Genomic DNA, 18580 nt, shown 5'->3' on the forward strand with positions numbered 1-18580 from the left:
ATGATTCAAATGACAAGTGACATGATCAGAAAAGGCTGACTCCAGAACGCTTTCAGCCGACAGGAGCAAGTACGTCAAAAGCACCAGTACCGACCGTTCCAACGCGCCCCATCACAATTCTACTACTTGGGCCATTCAGATTATCACAGTCCCTCTCCAGCACGGCATCTCTCAAGAACCCAACAGTGGTCTCGAAGCTCATCTTCATAAACGGTGATGTGCTATCCTTCACCAGACCCATGCGGTTAAATGCGCGGAAACTACCAGCATGGGTCATAACGTCACCAATGAGATTAAGATGGCGATTATCGACCGAGATGCTATGACCGTCGAAAACGGCTGCCATTTCACGAATAATGCACGCACGGGCAGCCTCGACGCCATACATAACGAGCATGTCGGCGATTGAATTGGTATATAGTGAATGAGGATAGACGAAATCCTGGTACTCGCGCATGGCTAACAAGTTGACACCATCAGTGACGATATGAGCGGGATTTTCCCTGTCAGCCTCGATATAGCTACAGGCTCCCAGGCCCTTGATGAACTGGATTACAGAGGTTCTGGCAGCGTCTTCGACTAGAGGAAGAAGTAGCAGCTTAGGTGTCGAAATATCATATCGCAACTGGATATGGCATGATTTGCCTTTTTTAAGGCTAAATTTGAACTTAGTAATTTCTGCGTATTTCCCAGTAATAGTGTCTTCACTCTGTTTGCTTTTTTGTAATTTTTCTGAGTCAGAGCCGGTGTCTGCGTCTTGCATGTCAACATCCTCAGTCGCAGCATGCTCCCCATGGTGATTGCCGTCAGTTTCTTCATCAGAATCTGAGTCTGGCTCTTGGGAATCTTGTCCACGGATAATGTCTTCCTCCCCGTCATCAGGAGCCTCGTAAGAGACTTGATTCGAACGATTCATGTGTGACATTGCCCTTTTCGCATCGTCTTGGTCCTCCTCGTCATCATCATCAGCATCGGCGTCTCTGGCTTCATGCCCAAAACGCCTGGTAGGTTCCTCCACCACGCCCGTGGATGTACCAATGTCGGGTTGGGCAGCGGAGAAAGCAGAAAGTGATTTCTCATCAGTCCGTTTCTTCAACTCCGCTCTTGTTAATTTGATAAGCCGTGGTACAAACTTGTGTTGAAGAGTTTTGAGAATATCCTCGATCTGGATGGCATATTCTTCTGTGTACTCCTCTGGAGGGAAGAAATCTATTTCTAAATCATATATTTTTGCCATCCCGTGACTTGACCCAGATGAAACGCGCTCATGGACTCTGAGGGTGTCCACGACTTCCGCGATGGTAAGCTTGCTAATCGCTTTAGCAAAAATTCTTCCATCCTTTTCAGTAAGCTCCTTTCTCAGGACACCGGTCATAGTTGGTGTAAGGATTTGGTTACTAGCTGTCATAACAATTTCGCGTAGGCGAGGAATACCAAGGGTCACGTTCTTCGCCGAATGTCCAGCCAAATGGAAAGTGTTGAGAGTCATCTGCGTAGACGGCTCGCCGATAGACTGTCCCGCAACAATCCCCACGGATTCACCGGGTTCCACAACCGATCTCATATATTTCAGATTCATCACCCTGGCAAAGTCCTTTTTGGAAATTCCTTTCTCGACTTTGCCCTTCTCTTTTAGGATTTGATCGGGATTGTCTTTTTGATACTAGTAGCCATATATGTCAGCTTAGAATATTCGAATGTCACAGCGTTCTTCAATCATATATTTACCAATTTTAATGCCATTGCGAAGGTTTCTGAGGTACTTCCATAGCAGGATCCAGGGGGAAAAAGGGAAAGCGCGGGGTCTACACAGTCCAATTTGCCTGTCTTTCTATATTTTTTAATGGCATGTCGATTCCAGTCTCCCGCCTTGTCGCTCTTAACTCTATTGAACTCGTCAGATCCATTGAGTTCTTCAACGACGGACCAGAAATTGTGAGCCAAAAAAGGAAAGTCTTGCAAATGCTTCTGCTTGGTAATCTCGAGGCCATCTTCACCGTAGAGGAACTGCATGACAGATCCATCTGCGGTCTCGCGAACAGAGTTGTCATATTCTGCCTTTAACCCCTCCATTCCTTTGATTAAGCATCGCTGGAGATACCCGGATCTTGAAGTCTTAACAGCAGTATCAATAAGACCTTCTCGACCCGCCATAGCGTGGAAATAATACTCCTGAGGCTTTATTCCCGTAAGGAAACGCCCAGAGACAAAACCACTGGCCATTAGGTTGGTGTCAAACGGTCTGAATGACGGCAATGTTTTCCCACTAATCATCACAGGCACTCTACGACCTTCAAGAACTTGCTGGCCTAAGTTACAAGAAATGAGGTTCGCGTTGACAACAGATCCCTTCGCTCCAGATGTCGTCATCGTTTGCATTTGGTTCCACGGGAACGGCTTTTCGAGCCCGACCGGAAGGCAGGCAGCTGTAATGTCAGATGATATATCAGCAGCTTGCGAATTTAAAACAGCGTCTAATCCAGCCTGCTTTTCGTCATCTCGGAGAGCATCTTCAAGGCGCCGTTTAAGCTCAGCCTCTTCGTCCTCAAATTTGGTTTGATCCAAGGTCACATATTTGAGCGCTACATGACGACCTATATGTTCGGCTTCTTGCAGTTTCTTTCTCCGGTCCTCGTTTCCCTTTTTGGTCAGGCGAAGATCATCAATACCACAAGTAAACGCTCGCATATGCAAAAATTTTGTCAGCAAACGTCCTAAAACACCCAGCAATTTTCCAGCAACAACATGTCCATAAATCTCGTGGACTGAATGGATAAGGCCGCCGGGACTTGGTCCCAGCTGGGCAGAGTCGAGAATACCACAAAGAAGCTCGCCATCTCGAAAAATGACTTGTCCCTCCTCAGACCCTTCACCCCAACGATCACCTGGCGTTCTTGATTTCCCTGTAAGGTTCAAGCCATAGAACCTTTCTGGTGTAATATTCATCATAATCGTGGAGATTACCTGTTTGCCAGTCCAAAGTTTTCGTGGTCGTAATATTGCCGGCTTCATAAGAAGAATCTTATCGGTTACGGTGTGGGAGTTCTCTGGTCGCAAACAGTTGTACAACAGCTGATAATAGTCATCTTTATCAAAGAATGTATCGCGGCTCGTGAACCATGTTCCCATGGAAATATGATCCTGGATCAAGCCTCTAAGTGGTTTTCCCGCTGTGGCGGATAGGTATTGATGATCAGTATCAGCTAACTGCATTGCTTCCACTCTAGCCAATTCATTTTGCGGAAAATGCAGATTCATCTCGTCACCATCGAAATCTGCGTTGTAGGTTTTACAATTTGCGTAATGCATCCTAATTGTTCTTTCCCCAGTAAGCACTCGGGCGCGATGACCCATTATAGATGGTTTGTGGAGGGTGGGCTGTCGGTTCATAAGCACGACATCGCCAGTGGTTAGATGCCGGTATACTTTCTTGCTTCTCGATCGTTTCATCTTGAAGTTTGAAGGGGAAAGCAGCATGTTGGCAATGGCAAGTCGTTCTTCTTGGCTTTTGAATTTCAGGCTCACTACTTGACCAACCTCATTCTCAACGGCAGCTGCACCAGGATAGACATCGGGTCCGTTTATCACGGCATTTTTAAGTTCCCAATAGTTATGGTTTGTGACTGGCTCTGGATAGGTGAGCTTTTTCGCGAAAACCAGAGGAACTCCAATTTCATTGGTTTCAATGTTTGGATCGGGAGATATGACACTTCGTGCGGCGAAGTTAACTCGTTTTCCCATCATATTTTTTCGAAACAGCCCATCTTTCTTTTCCAGTCTCTGTTTGATACCGTCTTCATTTTGAATACCTGCCGCTCCCTGGTTCGGGTTACGGTCACGATCGATAAGGCTGTTGACCGCATCCTGTAACTGTACGATTGCCTGAAGCAGGTCCCGGTAATCTCGTAACCTAGTGACAGACTCTGTGCTGTCGCCTTGTCTTTCTCTGCTAATTTGGTTTATTTGGTCGCAAAGTTTCATGATTCTAGTAAACGAGATGTTTTGTTGCGCTTCTATTATATCATTCGAGCCACTAGCAGCTATTGGGCGATATTTGTTTGGCGGCACAAGAATGTTCTTGATGAAGAACATATCAGGAGTAACGCGCGGGCGGTGATTTGATTTTGGCCGTGAGTCGTATACCAGATCTAAAACTTCTTGTTCCTTTTCGAAGAGAAGGCGGAGCGCTGCATAAACTTCAGGCGACGGCATGAATTGTTGAGCCCCTTGTTCACTGGGATTGTTCCGAGACCCCCTCTCTTCAACTTGTGTCAATACTGCATTGCCCATGGTAATCTGCTGTTCTGCACCGTGTAAATCCGTCGAAACACTAGCATCGTCATCGTCATCTTCAAGGTAGCCATTCATATTAGAACCTTGCGACTGGTGGCCATGTTTCTTGGAAAGGTCGTTCGCTTCTTTTATCAGCAACAGGGGGTTGGGGACATGAAATCCAGCCTCGGACATAGCGATTTTAGCCTTTTGCGGTAACGGCTTCTTGAATATCTTTGAGTATTTATCTCTACGGAACGGAGGAGAAATACTATAAACTGGTTAGTCGCCGAATCACTACCTCATTTGACGGAAATGCTCACCCGCTACAAGATGCGCATTTTTTAACAGCCGTGATATCCTTAAGAAATGCCCTTACGATATTCCTCCGTTGTTCCGCAGCAACGGGATTCTTTGTACCATGCAAAAAATTCCCCTCCTTGTTCCTGGCTAACACTTGATGAATACACCGTTTGACATACACATCCCGACGCCTCACAAGGTCTTCTTCGTCTTCATCTTCACTATCTCCTGATTCTGAACCAGCATTACCTTTACCTCTCCGAATTTCCATACTATCAATCGCCGCAGCCTCCTCCACCAAACCGTACTGCAACAGTCGCAGCTTGCACGTGTAGGACATTATATCTGCCCGAGACATCCTGAAGCGATGGCAATAGACACACTGCGCTCGCAGGAGGCGAAATAGCTGGTCGAAAAAAGTGACATTATATACATGGACAGGCAGCTCGATATGTCCGGCATGGCCATTGCAGGACCAGGAATTCAGACGGCATGTAGTACATCTAAGACGTTTTCAGTCAGCAAAACGCATGTCAACGAACGGCGAAAAGGGGAAAAAATTGTCGCATACATATGGTCACCCCATGCTCCAAGAGCAGGATCGTACAATCCTCCTGGGACTGGATTGTTCAGCGAATCTAGTGTAGGGGTGTTGTATATAAGTTTGACGGAGATTGTTTTGATCTCCTCGTTGGAGAGGACTCTAAAATCAACCCCCTCAATTGACGAGGAAATCGGCCGAGTGAAGCTAGCCATATCCTCCGAAATCCCTAGACTTCTGCTGCTGAAATTGCTTTGACCGTCGACTGGTGAGGAGGGAAAAAAGCAATGGAGAATGAAATTTCTCCTTCGACGGTGTGAAACTTTTCTGCCGTTGCACACCGCTTCGCAACTATTGTCATTTTCCCGCGCCTCAACTTCATTCAACCTTCAACGAGCATCTTTTTATGACCTCCAGCAATAGCTACATATCCAGCAAGTGTCCACTATTTCCCCACGCGTCGATAAAATCGTTTGGGTGAGTGGATTCATCCAAAATTCTGGCTATGGCGGACACTGGCAATATGCTGAAGAGACCCCATCCAGAAGATGATGAAAGCAACCTTCAGAAACGATCGCGCTCCAACAATGGATCCCCTATGCCAACCAACAATGGGGGGATCAGCAAGGAGGAAATCGAAAGGATGGTTGCTGAGGCGCGTGCAAAGGCAGAAGCTGCTCGAGCGAAAATTCAAGCTGCAAGAGGAGGCACTGCGACACCAATGTTGGGGTCAAGTACCCAAGCACCATCTTCAGCAACAACAGCTAGTCCAGCACTTTCGAGACTCGAGCAAATTAAGGCGAGAGTGGCCGCAGCTACAGGAAAAGTAAATACGACAACCCAGCAACGGACACCTGTCCCGCCCATGTTTATGCCTCCAGTTGTTGATGATGGTACATCCCGAGCCAGAGGAGGATTAGATGTCGGCTTGCATCCCGCTCTGTTAGGCGACTCTACTCAAGAGTCAAAGTCGTCAAAAGGCAAACAGACAATGCAGCCTAAGTTTGCTACTACTATGGCAAATCAGCGAACTGAGTCACCCGTTCCTTCGTTCAAGTCTGGTAAATCCAAAACGCAACTAGATCTGTCCGGCCCTTCCCTCGAAGAAACGAAAAACAACCCATATTTCGATCCCAACCTCGGTGCAAAAACTGCTCTAGCGAAGCCTCGTCAATCACGTCAGCTTGTATTTAATCAAAAGGGGAAATATATCCAGCAAGCAGCAGCACTCCGCCGACTAGCTCAGCTAGAGGCTATGAAAAAGAAGATCGCGGAACGTGCACGCCAAGCAGGCGTAGACGAAGATTTAGATGTTGAAAAAGCGTTCCTCGTTCCAACTCCTCCAGCAATCGAATGGTGGGATGAGGGTTTGGTCAACGGTTCGAATTATTCTGCCATTGATGACCCTCAAAATCTCAAGATTGACACTCCAGATACTGTAGTCTCTTTATATATTCAGCATCCTGTTCTCCTCAATCCTCCGCAAGATAAAAACATACCAGCGCCAAAGCCAATGTTTCTTACGCCGAAAGAGCAAGCCAAAATCCGGCGCCAGCGGCGAATGGCCGATCTTAAAGAACAACAGGCAAAGATAAGATTAGGGCTCGAGCCTGCTCCACCACCAAAAGTCAAGAAGTCCAATCTTATGCGCGTTCTAGGTGAAGAAGCCGTCAAGGATCCGACCGCTGTCGAAGCCCGTGTCAACCGGGAAATCGCCGAACGATTTAACAAACACGTGACAGCGAATGAATCCCGCAAGTTAACAAAAGAGCAACGGCTCGAGAAACTTGCCATTCAGCAAGAACAAGACGCGCTGAAAGGCATACACATGTCCGTTTATAAAATAGACAACCTCGCAAACGGCCGTCACCGTTTTAAAATCAGCAAAAATGCAGAACAGCACAACCTATCTGGCATGTGTATTTTGCATCCGAAATTCAACCTCGTGATTGTCGAGGGTGGTCATCATTCCATCTCCGCGTACAGGAAACTCATGCTCAATCGCATTGACTGGACAGAGAATACTCATCCAAACAACGAACGCGAAGCGCTCGCATCATGGCTTGTCGCAGAGGATGAGAAGACAGGAGAACTGAAGGATTTGAGTCAAAACACATGCACACTAGTTTGGGAGGGGGAGGAGAAAACTAGAGCGTTTAGAAAATGGTTGGGTGCGCGTGTATGTGAGACGGATGCTGCAGCAAAGGATGCATTGTCGCGGGCTAAGCTAGAAAACTTTTGGACTTTGGCTAAAAGCATGAAGGTTGAGAAAATTTAAATGCTGGGTGAAATTTTGATATCTCCCTTCTCAATTTGTATTTCAGCGAATTGTCGTTGAGCGGGTTTGTATCATTATATGCTCGAGATATATCACATTTTCAAAGGCCCAGATAAACCCACTCAAGGCCTATCCTTGAATAACCGCATTATTTGAAAAATTGTCTAAATGCAAGATCCACAACTATGTTTGTTTAAAAAAAAAAAAAAAAAAAAATTATACCGTTGACCTTGAGCCACGTAGTACGTAGATTATGAAAACGACCTGGTATCTCGAGTAAACCACTTCTAACAAGAACAAAAGCAGAAACCAGCAATCAGGTAGAGTAGATGGAAAAGCTCAACACAAACAAACCATAAAGGGAAAAGTAAAAACAGACATGCACATTCTTGATCCTAGAAAATAAATAAACTCCCAGTCTTTTTGTGTCATTCTCTCATCTTTCTCAAGAATATCCAGTCATATCCCACCTCGGCAATCATTTAAGGGTAGGAGTATAAAGATCTTCCAAATTCCCAACGTAGCAACAATATAGTACAGAGAGAGGCAGTCAATATCGAATGGGAATAAGCAATTTCGGACAAATAAAACAAGAAGATAAGAAGGAAAATGAAAATGAAAATTTTGCATAGTATAACAGAAGCCGCTGTCCAAAAGCAGATACTGGTCATGAACCACTCCGACTTAGCCTCCTTAGCAGATCCAGCTGGGCCTGTGCGGCAGCGAAGGTATCGGCCGATGTCTGGGTGGTAGGCACTTGGGATGAGTGCTGGCTTTGTAGCCTCTGCTGAGCTTGTTGAGGTGGTTGGTAGGGTGGATTCTGTTGCTGCTGTTGAAGATTGCGGAAGAATGCTGGGTTGATATGGGAACCGGGGGGTGGAAAAGGAGGGGAGGATTGAGATTGATGAAGAGGTTGAAAAAGATATTGTTGCTGCGTTGGCAAGAAACCCGGGGTGGAGAAGGTTTGATTGGTGTTGAACACCTGGGAAGGTTGATTTTGTTGGGAAGTTTGATGAGGATATGAAGACGAGTTATAAGGCACGGACTGCTGTTGAGAAAGATTCTGGGCTTGGTAGAACGCCTGTGTGAATTCAGCAGACTGTCTAGGGTAGGTATGCTGTGATGTTTCTTGCTGCTGCCGTTGCGGCTGTTCGAGATGATTTTGCGACTGCTGAGGTTGGCGATCATCTCCGTGCTTCTTGTAGCTGCCGCCTCTCCCACGCCCTCGCTCCCCTCGATCACTGCCTCTGCCTCTACCCCTGCCTCTCCCCCCTCTAGAATGCCTTTCCGCAAATTGATTGCGTAGGTGCGATTCCTCCGTGGGCGCTTCTGTATGACCGATCATTTCATGAAAATTCTTTGGCCGAGACAACGGAGTATAACCATCTTCCGTGTTAATATCGTCATAGTTTATCTCCGAACTCCGAAGTCCAGAAGGACCCAATCGATCTCTTCTCTGTTTCCCGTGTCCGTTAGCATCACGGTGCCCATCCTTCTTTCCTTGACGTTTCTGTTTGAGCTGCCGCTTGTATTGAGCCTCCGCCTCGTCGTCAGAGAACTCGATCTCCTCCTCGCCAACCTCCTCATCATGGAAATTAGATGCATCACTGCCCTTCAGTCCCTTCAACGGCTGTGTGAAAACGAATGTAGAGTGATCCACAACGTAGAAAACCGGCGTGCCCTTGTCCAATTTTGCTTCTTTTATCGATTCCTCGTTCGGGAATCGAACTGTATATCGCGGTTGCTCCACTCTTCCAAGGGTTTCCGATACCATGCCAATGACACTAAGGTCAGCAAGGCAGAGAACGGAGCCGCTCTCCAGCACTTGGTATTCCCCAGATATATTTGCCTTGATTAAGACCACGTTTTCAACAATTGTCTCCACATTACCCAGAACTTCTACCTTCATCTCAGGAGTGACGGTAATGTCGGGCTTCGGCACTATCTCCTCTGGCTTTTCGTTCGCAGTTCTAATATGGGCCCCCTTGTGCTTTTCATCTCCCTCATCATCGGAACCACCCTCCGCAGCCATTAATATACGGGCTTGCTCTTCAGGGTCTAATAAGTCATAGTCATCGCTGCTATCGCCATCATCATCGCTGCTATCAGAGGAGGAATCTGAGGAAGAGGACTCATATGGTGAAGAGTCAATTTCCCACTCCGGGTTTTCACTATTATTGGAGCCAATTTCAGACCCTCCGGCATGAGGATCTCCCAGCACTCCATTATGCGTTGACGGAATCGACTCCTTGCTAACCTCCGGAACGGAAGGGATATCGTTCTCAGATTCTTCTGGGGCTGTATGGCTCTGGCTCTGATGTTCTCCTTGGCGATGCTGATCCTCTGGGCTTGTCGTTCTCATTTCTACATCGTTCGGAGCAGGGACTTGTTTATCCAATTCTTGCGACATGCCCAGTTCACAGGCTCTATCCAAAAAGCTTCTCTGTTCAACGGCGTCACTATGGCCAGAACCTTCAACCGTTTGGGACTCCGCAGCAGCAGTTGTCTCATACAAAAAGGTCAGTCCAGGTATTGCGGGCGCAGTTTTCGGCAGCGCAGGCGGAATGATGTGGTTATTATCTTCTGCGAGGCTATTCTGCGCGGTGGGGACTGGTGTTCCTCCTTTTATAGGCGTGTAAAAATCGCTTCCCTCATCCTCTACCGGCTCTCCTCCGGGCTCCATCCTGTTCGACGCCTGGTCAAGACAAGGCCGTTTCGAAGGAGGATGCTTATTATCTCCAGACAATATACAATCCGCTGACGGTACGTCTGCCATCTCTTATGCTTGTAAAATGCGACAGGTAGAAAACTTGGTGAGTTTTTGGTCGGAGATATTTCAGCAGCATTTCTCTCTGCCAAAATAGAAGCCGAATCTTTTTATTGAAAATATGCATCTGCACACCTGGCGGACCCGGGCCACCGTAGGAGCTCCAACAGAAGTTAGTCAGGAAATCGATATTATATTTCTTCTTCTTCTTCTTCTTCTTCCTTCAGGAATAAATATCCTCCAATGTGCGCCCAGTAAAAATGCCTTCCAAACAGAGCCAGTTAGCTGGTTCTTACAGTTATGAAAGCTCTGTGGAAGGAGCCTCAAAGAGCAGCCCTAAGTATGTAACGCTATCACAATCGCGCAGACGTCGGCTAACCATACAGTGGTATAGGCCAGCTCCGAATCCGTTCTTTATTCCATTAAACGTCGGCTTCTACGCATTCCTGCTCGCAAACACACTCGCAGCCTCCCTTGCACCCATACAAGACTGCGATGAGGTCTTCAACTACTGGGAGCCAACACACTACCTAGTCCATGGGTATGGTCTCCAGACTTGGGAGTACTCGCCTGAGTACTCCATTCGTAGCTGGCTCTACGTCTCCCTCCATGCTGGCATAGCCAAGATATCTACTCTCGTTACGCAATCGAAAACAGCACAGTTCTATTTTGTCAGAATGGCGCTTGCATTCATATGCGCCGCTTGCGAAACGAGGATATTCGCGGCCATCTCACGAACACTCCATCCGCGAATTGGAGTCATCTTCGTCACGATCATGGTATTCAGTCCCGGGATGTTCCATGCATCCACTGCAATGCTACCATCCAGCTTTACGATGTACACCTCGATGCTCGGCATCTCTGCGTTCATGGACTGGCGCGGAGGTCTAAACACAGGTCGCGGTATTATGTGGTTCGGCATTGGAGCTATTGTCGGATGGCCATTTGCCGGCGCTCTTGTGGTATCCTTTTTATTAGAGGAGGTTCTCATTGGATACGGTTCCGAATTTCTACACCGAACCTTAATTCGATTTACTGAGGGTGTCATAAAGTGTCTGGTAGTTTTAGTAAGCTATTTTTCAAAGACTAACTTACATGTCCGTACTGATAATCGTAGGTTCTCGAGGTTGTGACTGATAGCTTGTTTTACCGAAAACTCGTCGTCGTTCCGTGGAATATCGTATCATATAACGTGTTTGGTGGCAGCAACAAGGGCCCCAATATTTTCGGAACCGAACCTTGGACATTTTATTTTCGAAATTTGCTGCTCAATTTCAACATATGGTTTCTGCTAGCTCTCTCCGCAGCTCCTCTCCTCATTTTACAAACCGTCTTCCGACCACGCGATACGTCCAAGCAAACGATACTGCGAACGGTAGCCTTGCTTTTGCCCTTTTACATATGGTTAGGTATATTTACGATCCAGCCTCATAAGGAAGAACGCTTCATGTACGCAGCCTATCCTTTCTTAGCTTTGAACGCGGCAATTGCGTTCCACAACATTCTCGCCTATCTCGGTTCGAGTAATCGCAAAGAATTTATTGGCCGTGTGCCACGAAAGGTGAAACTCGCAATCGCTCTCATGCCTGTGCTCCTCGCTACGAATATAAGTCTCCTAAGAACTTTGGGGATTGTTACTGCATACAGCGCTCCGCTTCAGCTTTTTCAGCCGTTAGAAAACCCCGAGGTAGCTGCCCATGGGGATCATGTATGCTTTGGAAAGGAGTGGTACCGTTTCCCATCATCATTCTTCTTGCCTGCCAAGAAAAGAGCCAAGTTTATTAAAAGTGAGTTCAACGGACTGCTTCCCGGCGAATTTACCACAGAAGCAGACGGCCGAGGCCCACGGCCAGGGACGTGGATGGTGCCTTCTGGGATGAACGACCAAAATCAAGAAGACCCAGGGAAATACGTGAGTATACGCTATATACTGTGTCCGCTAATATGGCACATTCACTAATTCGCAGCAGATGAATATCTCGCAGTGTAATTTCCTTGTCGATTCATACTTTCCAGGAGACGAGGGATCTGCCCTGCAGCCCAACTACGTTCTCGACAAATCCACGTGGGAAGAGATTTCTTGCAGGAGATTTCTTGACACCAAGAGAACGAGGCTCCCGGGTCGAATAATTTGGATACCTGACCTCCCCTTCATTCCAGAGAAACTCCAACGCAAATGGGGACGATATTGTCTTCTTAGACGACGAAATCCTGATACCAGCCCGTGATGACTTACTTCCCCAGAAAAAAAAAAACACTCCGCACAAGGATCAATTTATGACCACTTAAAAGGGTTTTGCCCATCGGTTGGTTGCCTCACGGCCTGCAGGGAACTGTATTTCTGTACCCAGTCCGTCCTCGGCTACGGCACGCAACGCTGCATTTTTTTGCCAAAACGGATATGTATGAAGTCCTGGCAAGCAACCACTCGGGATCGGGAGCTTGCATGAACTGCTTTAAAAAAAAAAGAAAAAAAAAAACTGCGAAGAGGAACTTGTGAGAAGGAGGTGGAGAAACCGAAGAAAAACACAGATAGATGATCGTGTGGTCTTCAAAAGGAAATGCTTATGCTTATTTCTAGGGATTTGGCAGCAGCGAATTCACATAGTTGTCTCTCATATCATACATATACCGCAGTTTTCCCGGAGCTGTTTACGATCCGCACGAATTTTTTTTTTTTTTTTTTTTTTTTTTTTTAGCGTTCCGGTTAAGGGGAGAAGAATTGCGAGGGAGCCTTGCCTGGTGTCCCTGCACGGCGGCTAGCTAGTAACTTGCGGGGAGATGATGTGGTGAGGTATATATATATATATATATATATGGCGGAAGAAGTGATAGGGACACGTCCATCATCATCATCACCCCCCCTATATTCCTTACCTCCTTCAGATCTACGACATCTTATCTATTATACATACTACATTACTCGCCCCAAGGAAAGTGATCAACGCATTAGTTATAATTAATGTAGTATACTATACATACATATACAATAGTGCCCGTGGCCGTGGCCGTTCCTCGTAACCAATAGCAATAATATACAAATACAGTAGCAAGGACTCAGGGGGGAGGGGAAAAAAAGAAGACCGCAATTCAAATGCAAAATACAACGATGAAAAATAAATTCTAATAATAAAAACCCCCCAATTCCAAAATTATAAATCAAGGAGTCACAAAAAAGGTACCCCCTATCCATTTGATATATAGCCAAGTAGGAAGGAAAAGAAAATCGTTTGGTGCGTGCTCCGCAACGAGGCATACACTGAGAGAGAAAAAAAATCACAAAATAAGAGTGAGTGAAGAAAAATAATAATGAAGATATAAAAATAACAACTAATTATTCTTCTGAGCAAAGAAAATGGAAATCAAAATGCAAAAAAAAACCATTGTATGCCTAATGCTTCATTTCATGCTTCATCACACTTAAAATAATGCTTGCTTGCTTGCTTCATCATGCGTTGCTTTCCACAACATGAAAGGGAAAAATGACTAAGCCAAAAAATTAAAAAAAAAAAGCCCAAAAAACACCACCCCAATTTTTAACCCATGCCAATCCATACCAGATCCACTCCAATGCAATGCAATGCTAGGGGGCAAACAAAAGAAATATATATTAAAAAAATCGTATAATTCCTCAATCATCCAGAGATTGACGTTTTCGTTGTTTCATAAAGTGTAAAAAAGAATTGAACGAGGTTGTTGTTCATTCCCCATAAAAGCCAAAACAATCGTAGAATCGAAAACTGAAAACCTAAAAACCAAAAACCAAAAGAAAAAAAGAAGAAGAAAAGAAGGAAAAAAAAGTTTTCTAGAACAAACAAACAAGCAGAGACTCAACCCAAAAACCGTGCAATGCCGGCCATCGGCCGAATGGAAATTGATGGGAAGAAACATTCAACAAACAAACGCGCAACACAGCCGCGACGTATGGCTGTGCAAGCCTGTTGGGGCTGGGCCTTGCGCTTAACCCGCGGTCCAGTCTGACGCTGCACAAAGCGTGGCATAAATGACGTCACTGTGATGCATATGGGTGGGCACCTTCCCCCTTTGGGAAGAGTGGGGCCCAAAAAGGTACCGGTTTTGTAAGCAGACAAATCCCGAATAGGAATTTGATAATGCCAATTGCTGCCGTCTGATTGGGCCGCCAAGTCCCGGGAACGTTGCCGACGTGTGCATCGGGATTGATCTCCTGAATTGGAGGAAGTTGGGTCATACGTCTTGGCGTCCGTCATAACTCTTCTTGGCGGCTGGCGTCATCGTGCCTTAGCTCCGTCTCCAGCTTGTTCTGCTTTTTCGATGTTCCGGGCTTGCGTGGTTGCGCCGGCTTCCTCACGGAAAAACAGCGCGCGCAACACATGATGCATTGCATAACGTAAGCTTTCCTCGGGGCTTTCCTTTCGGAAGCGTAAGCTTGGATGGAAATGGCAGCGCAAGTTGTGCTAAGGATTGAGTGGGGAATTGCGTCTTGTTTTTGTTTTCCTGCGTTTTTCCTTGAAAAATAGTGTGCTCTCGGAAAAAAAGAAAGGAGAGAAAAAGCATAGTCAAGGGTGAAAGGCATACAAGGCCTGGTTGGTTGAATTCTCCCTTCAATCCCTTGACTTGCGTTTCTGCTTGCCTGGCCAATCGACTTCCGGGTGGACAACCCGCATGTGCCGTGTCAGGGCATCGTTGCGGGAGAATGTCTTTTCCTCTGTACATAGATGGCACCGCACCTTCTGCTTCCGGGAGTTGTGGATCGTATCCTCATGTCTCGTAAGATCGTAGGGGCGGGAGAAGACAGAGCTGCAAGGTTTGCCCGTAGATGGATTGATGCGCTCGCAGCGGTGAGGTCCCGCTTGGGAGTTGCGCATTGCCAGAGAACCGGTTGACGAATCGCGCACCATTGCGTGTGACCCAGGGGTCGTTTGGCGATGGGCTTCCCGCTTGTGTTTTTGTAGTTTCGCAGGTGTCTCGAAGCGTAGAATGCATCCGTGGTAGGTGCAGCTGTATGTGCCTCCATCAGAGGAAGTATCATCCGGTCGCTTTGCAGGTTCACCAGTGGGGTTCGATGTTGGCGCTGCTCTTAAAGGCGATCTGTTGCTCGCAGATGTGTTCGTGTCGCTAGACGTAGAGTCCATAGACGGCAGTTGACGTGGGAATTCAGGCGTGTGGTGGACAAGGTTATTTTCCCGTTGGCCTTGAGGCGGATGCGCCCGACGGGCCTGTTGTCGCTGTTGCGGTTGCGATGGCTGCGGCTGGTGTTGATGTTGTTGCTGGCCCGAGAGCTGGAGAGGGATCTGCTGCTGATGAATGTAGCCAAACTGCTGCGGCATATTGTTTTTGTGTTGGTCATATTGGTTTGCGTATTGCTCCATATGTGGAATATGGAAGGTGGCAGAGTTGCCCATTGGCGACACGCGATACTGAGAAGCTTCAGGCTGCGACGGGAACAGCGACATGTTCGCATCGTCCGGAGACTCATTGTACTCAAGTAACGCGTCCTTGGGCGAGATGGTTTTTGGTTCCGGCTGTGCCGGGCCCATCAACATATTTGATTGCTGTTGGGCGGCAAGATTCAATTGATCCGGAAAAGGTTGAGACTGCGACATCTGTGCATCGTTAAATGCAGCTTGCTCGTGCAAGAACGGGGAGTTATCTCTCCACGGGGACCGGTGGCGCGCTGCTGACGTCGAGCGGGATTGCGATTGGTCAGAGATATGGCCTTGGTGCGCAGCCTGTATCCGGTCTGTAATGATATTGCGATGGTAAGGAGAATACATCTTCGCGTTTTGGGTAGAGAATTGCATGGATGGCTTTGGCGTGGTAGAAGCGTTCGGGTTATATAATTCGTCTTGGTAGATGTCAGAGATGGTCCTAGTCAGCTTTGGAACGCCCATCGGAGTGCTGCTGTGGTCACTGAAATCTACACGGTCATCAAAACGTAAGTAATCATCCATCCACTTATCGACGTCGGGATATGTGCCCTCACCATGTGACATGGGCTTAGAACCATCTTCGAAGTCTTCGGAGTAAGTCGCGTGAGGTGTTACCGGAGAGTTGTGACTCAATGTGGACACTGAAGGAGGAACAGATAAAGGAAACGATTTGTCATCCTCCGCTGCTTGCTGTTGCTGCTGCTGCTGCTGCTGCTGCCGTTGTTGTTGCTGTTGTTGCTGTTGTTGCTGTTGTTGTTGTTCCAGAATACCTCTTCTCATTGCCAGTTCTACCTCTGACTGCTGGTAGTCATGAGGTGGTTGATCTGGACAGTTGACAGAGGAAGCAGGGTATGACGAGACAGGAGGGTTGGATGGCGACAGGGTAGTAGTGTTCGGGAGAGCCGATGACTCCGAGACAGCTCTGTGGTGCTGGTATTGGTTGTAGAGGGCACGACGAGGTGGTCGTTGTGCAGTGGGTAGAGGTTCGAACTTGGTAGGGTCTACGAGGCTGTTCCAAAGATTGCTACCGAGGGGGAGGCTGTTTTGCAAAAGCATGGATGGAAAGTGATCTGGATCATAGACCGAGCCCCCGAAGGGAGGAGACGAGTTATGTATGATTCTGACCGGAGGAGTGTGCGACAAGCCAGCCGGGGGAGAGAAAGAGGTTTCCGGCATAGACACAACGCCGGAATCCTGGAAGGAGGAGCAGAAGTCCGTGGAAGGAGAGTTCTGGGTGGAGAAGGCGGCAGACGAGTACGTGGGGGAGGCGGCAGCTGAACCGGGTGGCGGCGACGACGAGGGGAAAGAAGGAGGCTGCGAATGTGAATGTGAATGCGAATGCGAGGCCGCGGGGGTGAGGGGAGGTGCGCAATAGTACTGCAGCCCTTGCGCCTGCTCCAGTTCCTGCAGTTGGTGCTGGAGCTGCTGTTGGGCTTCAGGCAGCTTGGCGAAGGAGGAGTCTTGCGAAGAGGAAGGCGTATGTAGTCGGTGGCGAAAAGCCTTGTATTGGGCAACACTCTCGCCGTCGTCAGGCAAGTCTGAAGAAGAAGTTGGAGGAAGAGATTTATGTAGGTGATGTGGGTGGGGGGGGTAGAATTGCTGTTGTTGGAGAGGTAGTTGGAGAAGAAAGGGCGATTGCGATTGTGAATGTGGATGTGGATGTGGATGTGGATGTGGATGGGGTGGGAGGTGGGCGAGCATGTCGACGACCGGAGCCCGCTTGATGGTATATATAAACTATAAATATAAATAAAAATAATATTAAGCTTGGAAATGGGGGGGTTGCTGGAACCACAGAAACAATTAGGGTTTCCAAGTCATGAAGGAGTGGCGAAAAATGAGTCGACCCCAAAGCGCGGACGACGGAGAGCGTGCGACGGGTCAAAGCAGAAGGTCCAAGGGGAGGAGAGACGGGAGGCGGGATTCGTTGGGAAGGGGGACAAGAAAGAGATTGTTTTGGCGGACCGTCCAGATGAAACCGTGGCAGTGTTGGATGCGAATTGTCGTTGTGGAAGAGGGAGTGCCGTCTTTTGTTGTTGCCGCGAGAGTGTGGTAATGGTTATATAGATAGATCACACACCTCGATGCTCCTGCGCCGGCGGGCTGGCTTACGGTATTTGTATCGTGGGTGCGCAAAACAACGTCACTGGCGGTATCCTTGGCGTATTTTCCCGTGCGTCGCCAACCCCTGTCATTACATTACGCCGGTCCGTTTCCTTTTTGCGTTTTCCCTGACTCAGCGTTACCACGGTTGCGTATTTCTTTTTTTTCCGTTTTGCAAAAACAGCTGGAATGCCAAGCAGAAAAGTTAAACCGGCCAAGAGTGCGGCTGTGCATGCGTTTGTTCAGCAACGTCCGTTCCACCCAGGACGGACAACCGTGTTCTCATCAGTATACAGGAATGGGAGTCTGAAATTCGGCGAAGGCCAACAGGGGAACGAGGAAATACAAAAACTATGGCTCTGCGACGTGTATACAGGAATGTTGTCAGGGGTGACGCTACGGGGGGATTCGGCAATCCGGCTTTGGTGGTGCACCGAATATCGTCAGCAAACATGAGAAAAAAAAATAATAAAACAATAATAAAATAATAATAAAATAATAATGAAAAAAAAACCCTCTGCGCTCAAGCCCGGCAATTATCAACCAAAGATCCCTAGTCGAATATATTACAAATTACCCCAACTGCCGTCATTTGAAAGATGACCGACCGGTGATGCTGGTGACGATGCAGTGCGATCCCATTGGAACAAGCGTTTCCGAGAGTGTCTGTCTACCTAACCTACCTCATTATCCTCTGCTCGGCCTTGGTAACTCCCACTACGGGTCTTCGACTCAGGACACAAAATTCTGGCTCTTGGCACAGAAGAATATCATTTGGAATCATCCACCAGCCGAAACGGACAGCAACAGGGGAAGAGTTGAAGAAAAAGCAAACAGAAAACTCATCGATCTCCGGCTCAATGAACTCCGTGCTGGCCTGTCAACTTCTTGTAGGGCTGAGTAAA

General features: G+C 47.5%; 5 protein-coding genes across 5 annotated transcripts; 2 read left to right on the forward strand and 3 right to left on the reverse strand.

Moving 5' to 3' along the window:
• Positions 1-52: 52 nt before the first annotated feature.
• Positions 53-5331, reverse strand: HCBG_03879 (RNA polymerase I largest subunit; the record flags this gene model as incomplete). The annotated part of the gene is made up of 4 exons (XM_045430928.1): positions 53-1663; positions 1729-4543; positions 4596-5078; positions 5147-5331. The coding sequence occupies 4 exons, from the start codon at positions 5329-5331 to the stop codon at positions 53-55; spliced, it is 5094 nt and encodes a 1697-aa protein (XP_045289071.1).
• Positions 5332-5516: 185 nt separating this feature from the next.
• On the forward strand, positions 5517-7562 carry HCBG_03880 (U4/U6 small nuclear ribonucleoprotein Prp3; the record flags this gene model as incomplete). Its single annotated transcript, XM_045430929.1, has 2 exons — positions 5517-5593; positions 5662-7562. The coding sequence occupies one exon, from the start codon at positions 5715-5717 to the stop codon at positions 7392-7394; it is 1680 nt and encodes a 559-aa protein (XP_045289072.1).
• Positions 7563-8061: 499 nt separating this feature from the next.
• HCBG_03881 (uncharacterized protein) lies at positions 8062-10170 on the reverse strand (the record flags this gene model as incomplete). Its single annotated transcript, XM_045430930.1, has 1 exon — positions 8062-10170. One exon carries the CDS (start codon positions 10168-10170, stop codon positions 8062-8064), a length of 2109 nt encoding a protein of 702 aa, XP_045289073.1.
• Positions 10171-10396: 226 nt separating this feature from the next.
• Positions 10397-12389, forward strand: HCBG_03882 (asparagine-linked glycosylation 9 protein; the record flags this gene model as incomplete). Its single annotated transcript, XM_045430931.1, has 4 exons — positions 10397-10501; positions 10556-11228; positions 11279-12073; positions 12129-12389. 4 exons carry the CDS (start codon positions 10422-10424, stop codon positions 12387-12389), a joined length of 1809 nt encoding a protein of 602 aa, XP_045289074.1.
• Positions 12390-14372: 1983 nt separating this feature from the next.
• HCBG_03883 (uncharacterized protein) lies at positions 14373-17273 on the reverse strand (the record flags this gene model as incomplete). The annotated part of the gene is made up of 1 exon (XM_045430932.1): positions 14373-17273. The coding sequence occupies one exon, from the start codon at positions 17271-17273 to the stop codon at positions 14745-14747; it is 2529 nt and encodes an 842-aa protein (XP_045289075.1).
• Between the last annotated feature and the right edge of the window lie 1307 nt (positions 17274-18580).

The sequence above is a fragment of the Histoplasma capsulatum genome (genome assembly GCF_000150115.1).
Source record: "Histoplasma capsulatum G186AR genomic scaffold supercont2.4, whole genome shotgun sequence".
Taxonomy (NCBI): domain Eukaryota; kingdom Fungi; phylum Ascomycota; class Eurotiomycetes; order Onygenales; family Ajellomycetaceae; genus Histoplasma; species Histoplasma capsulatum.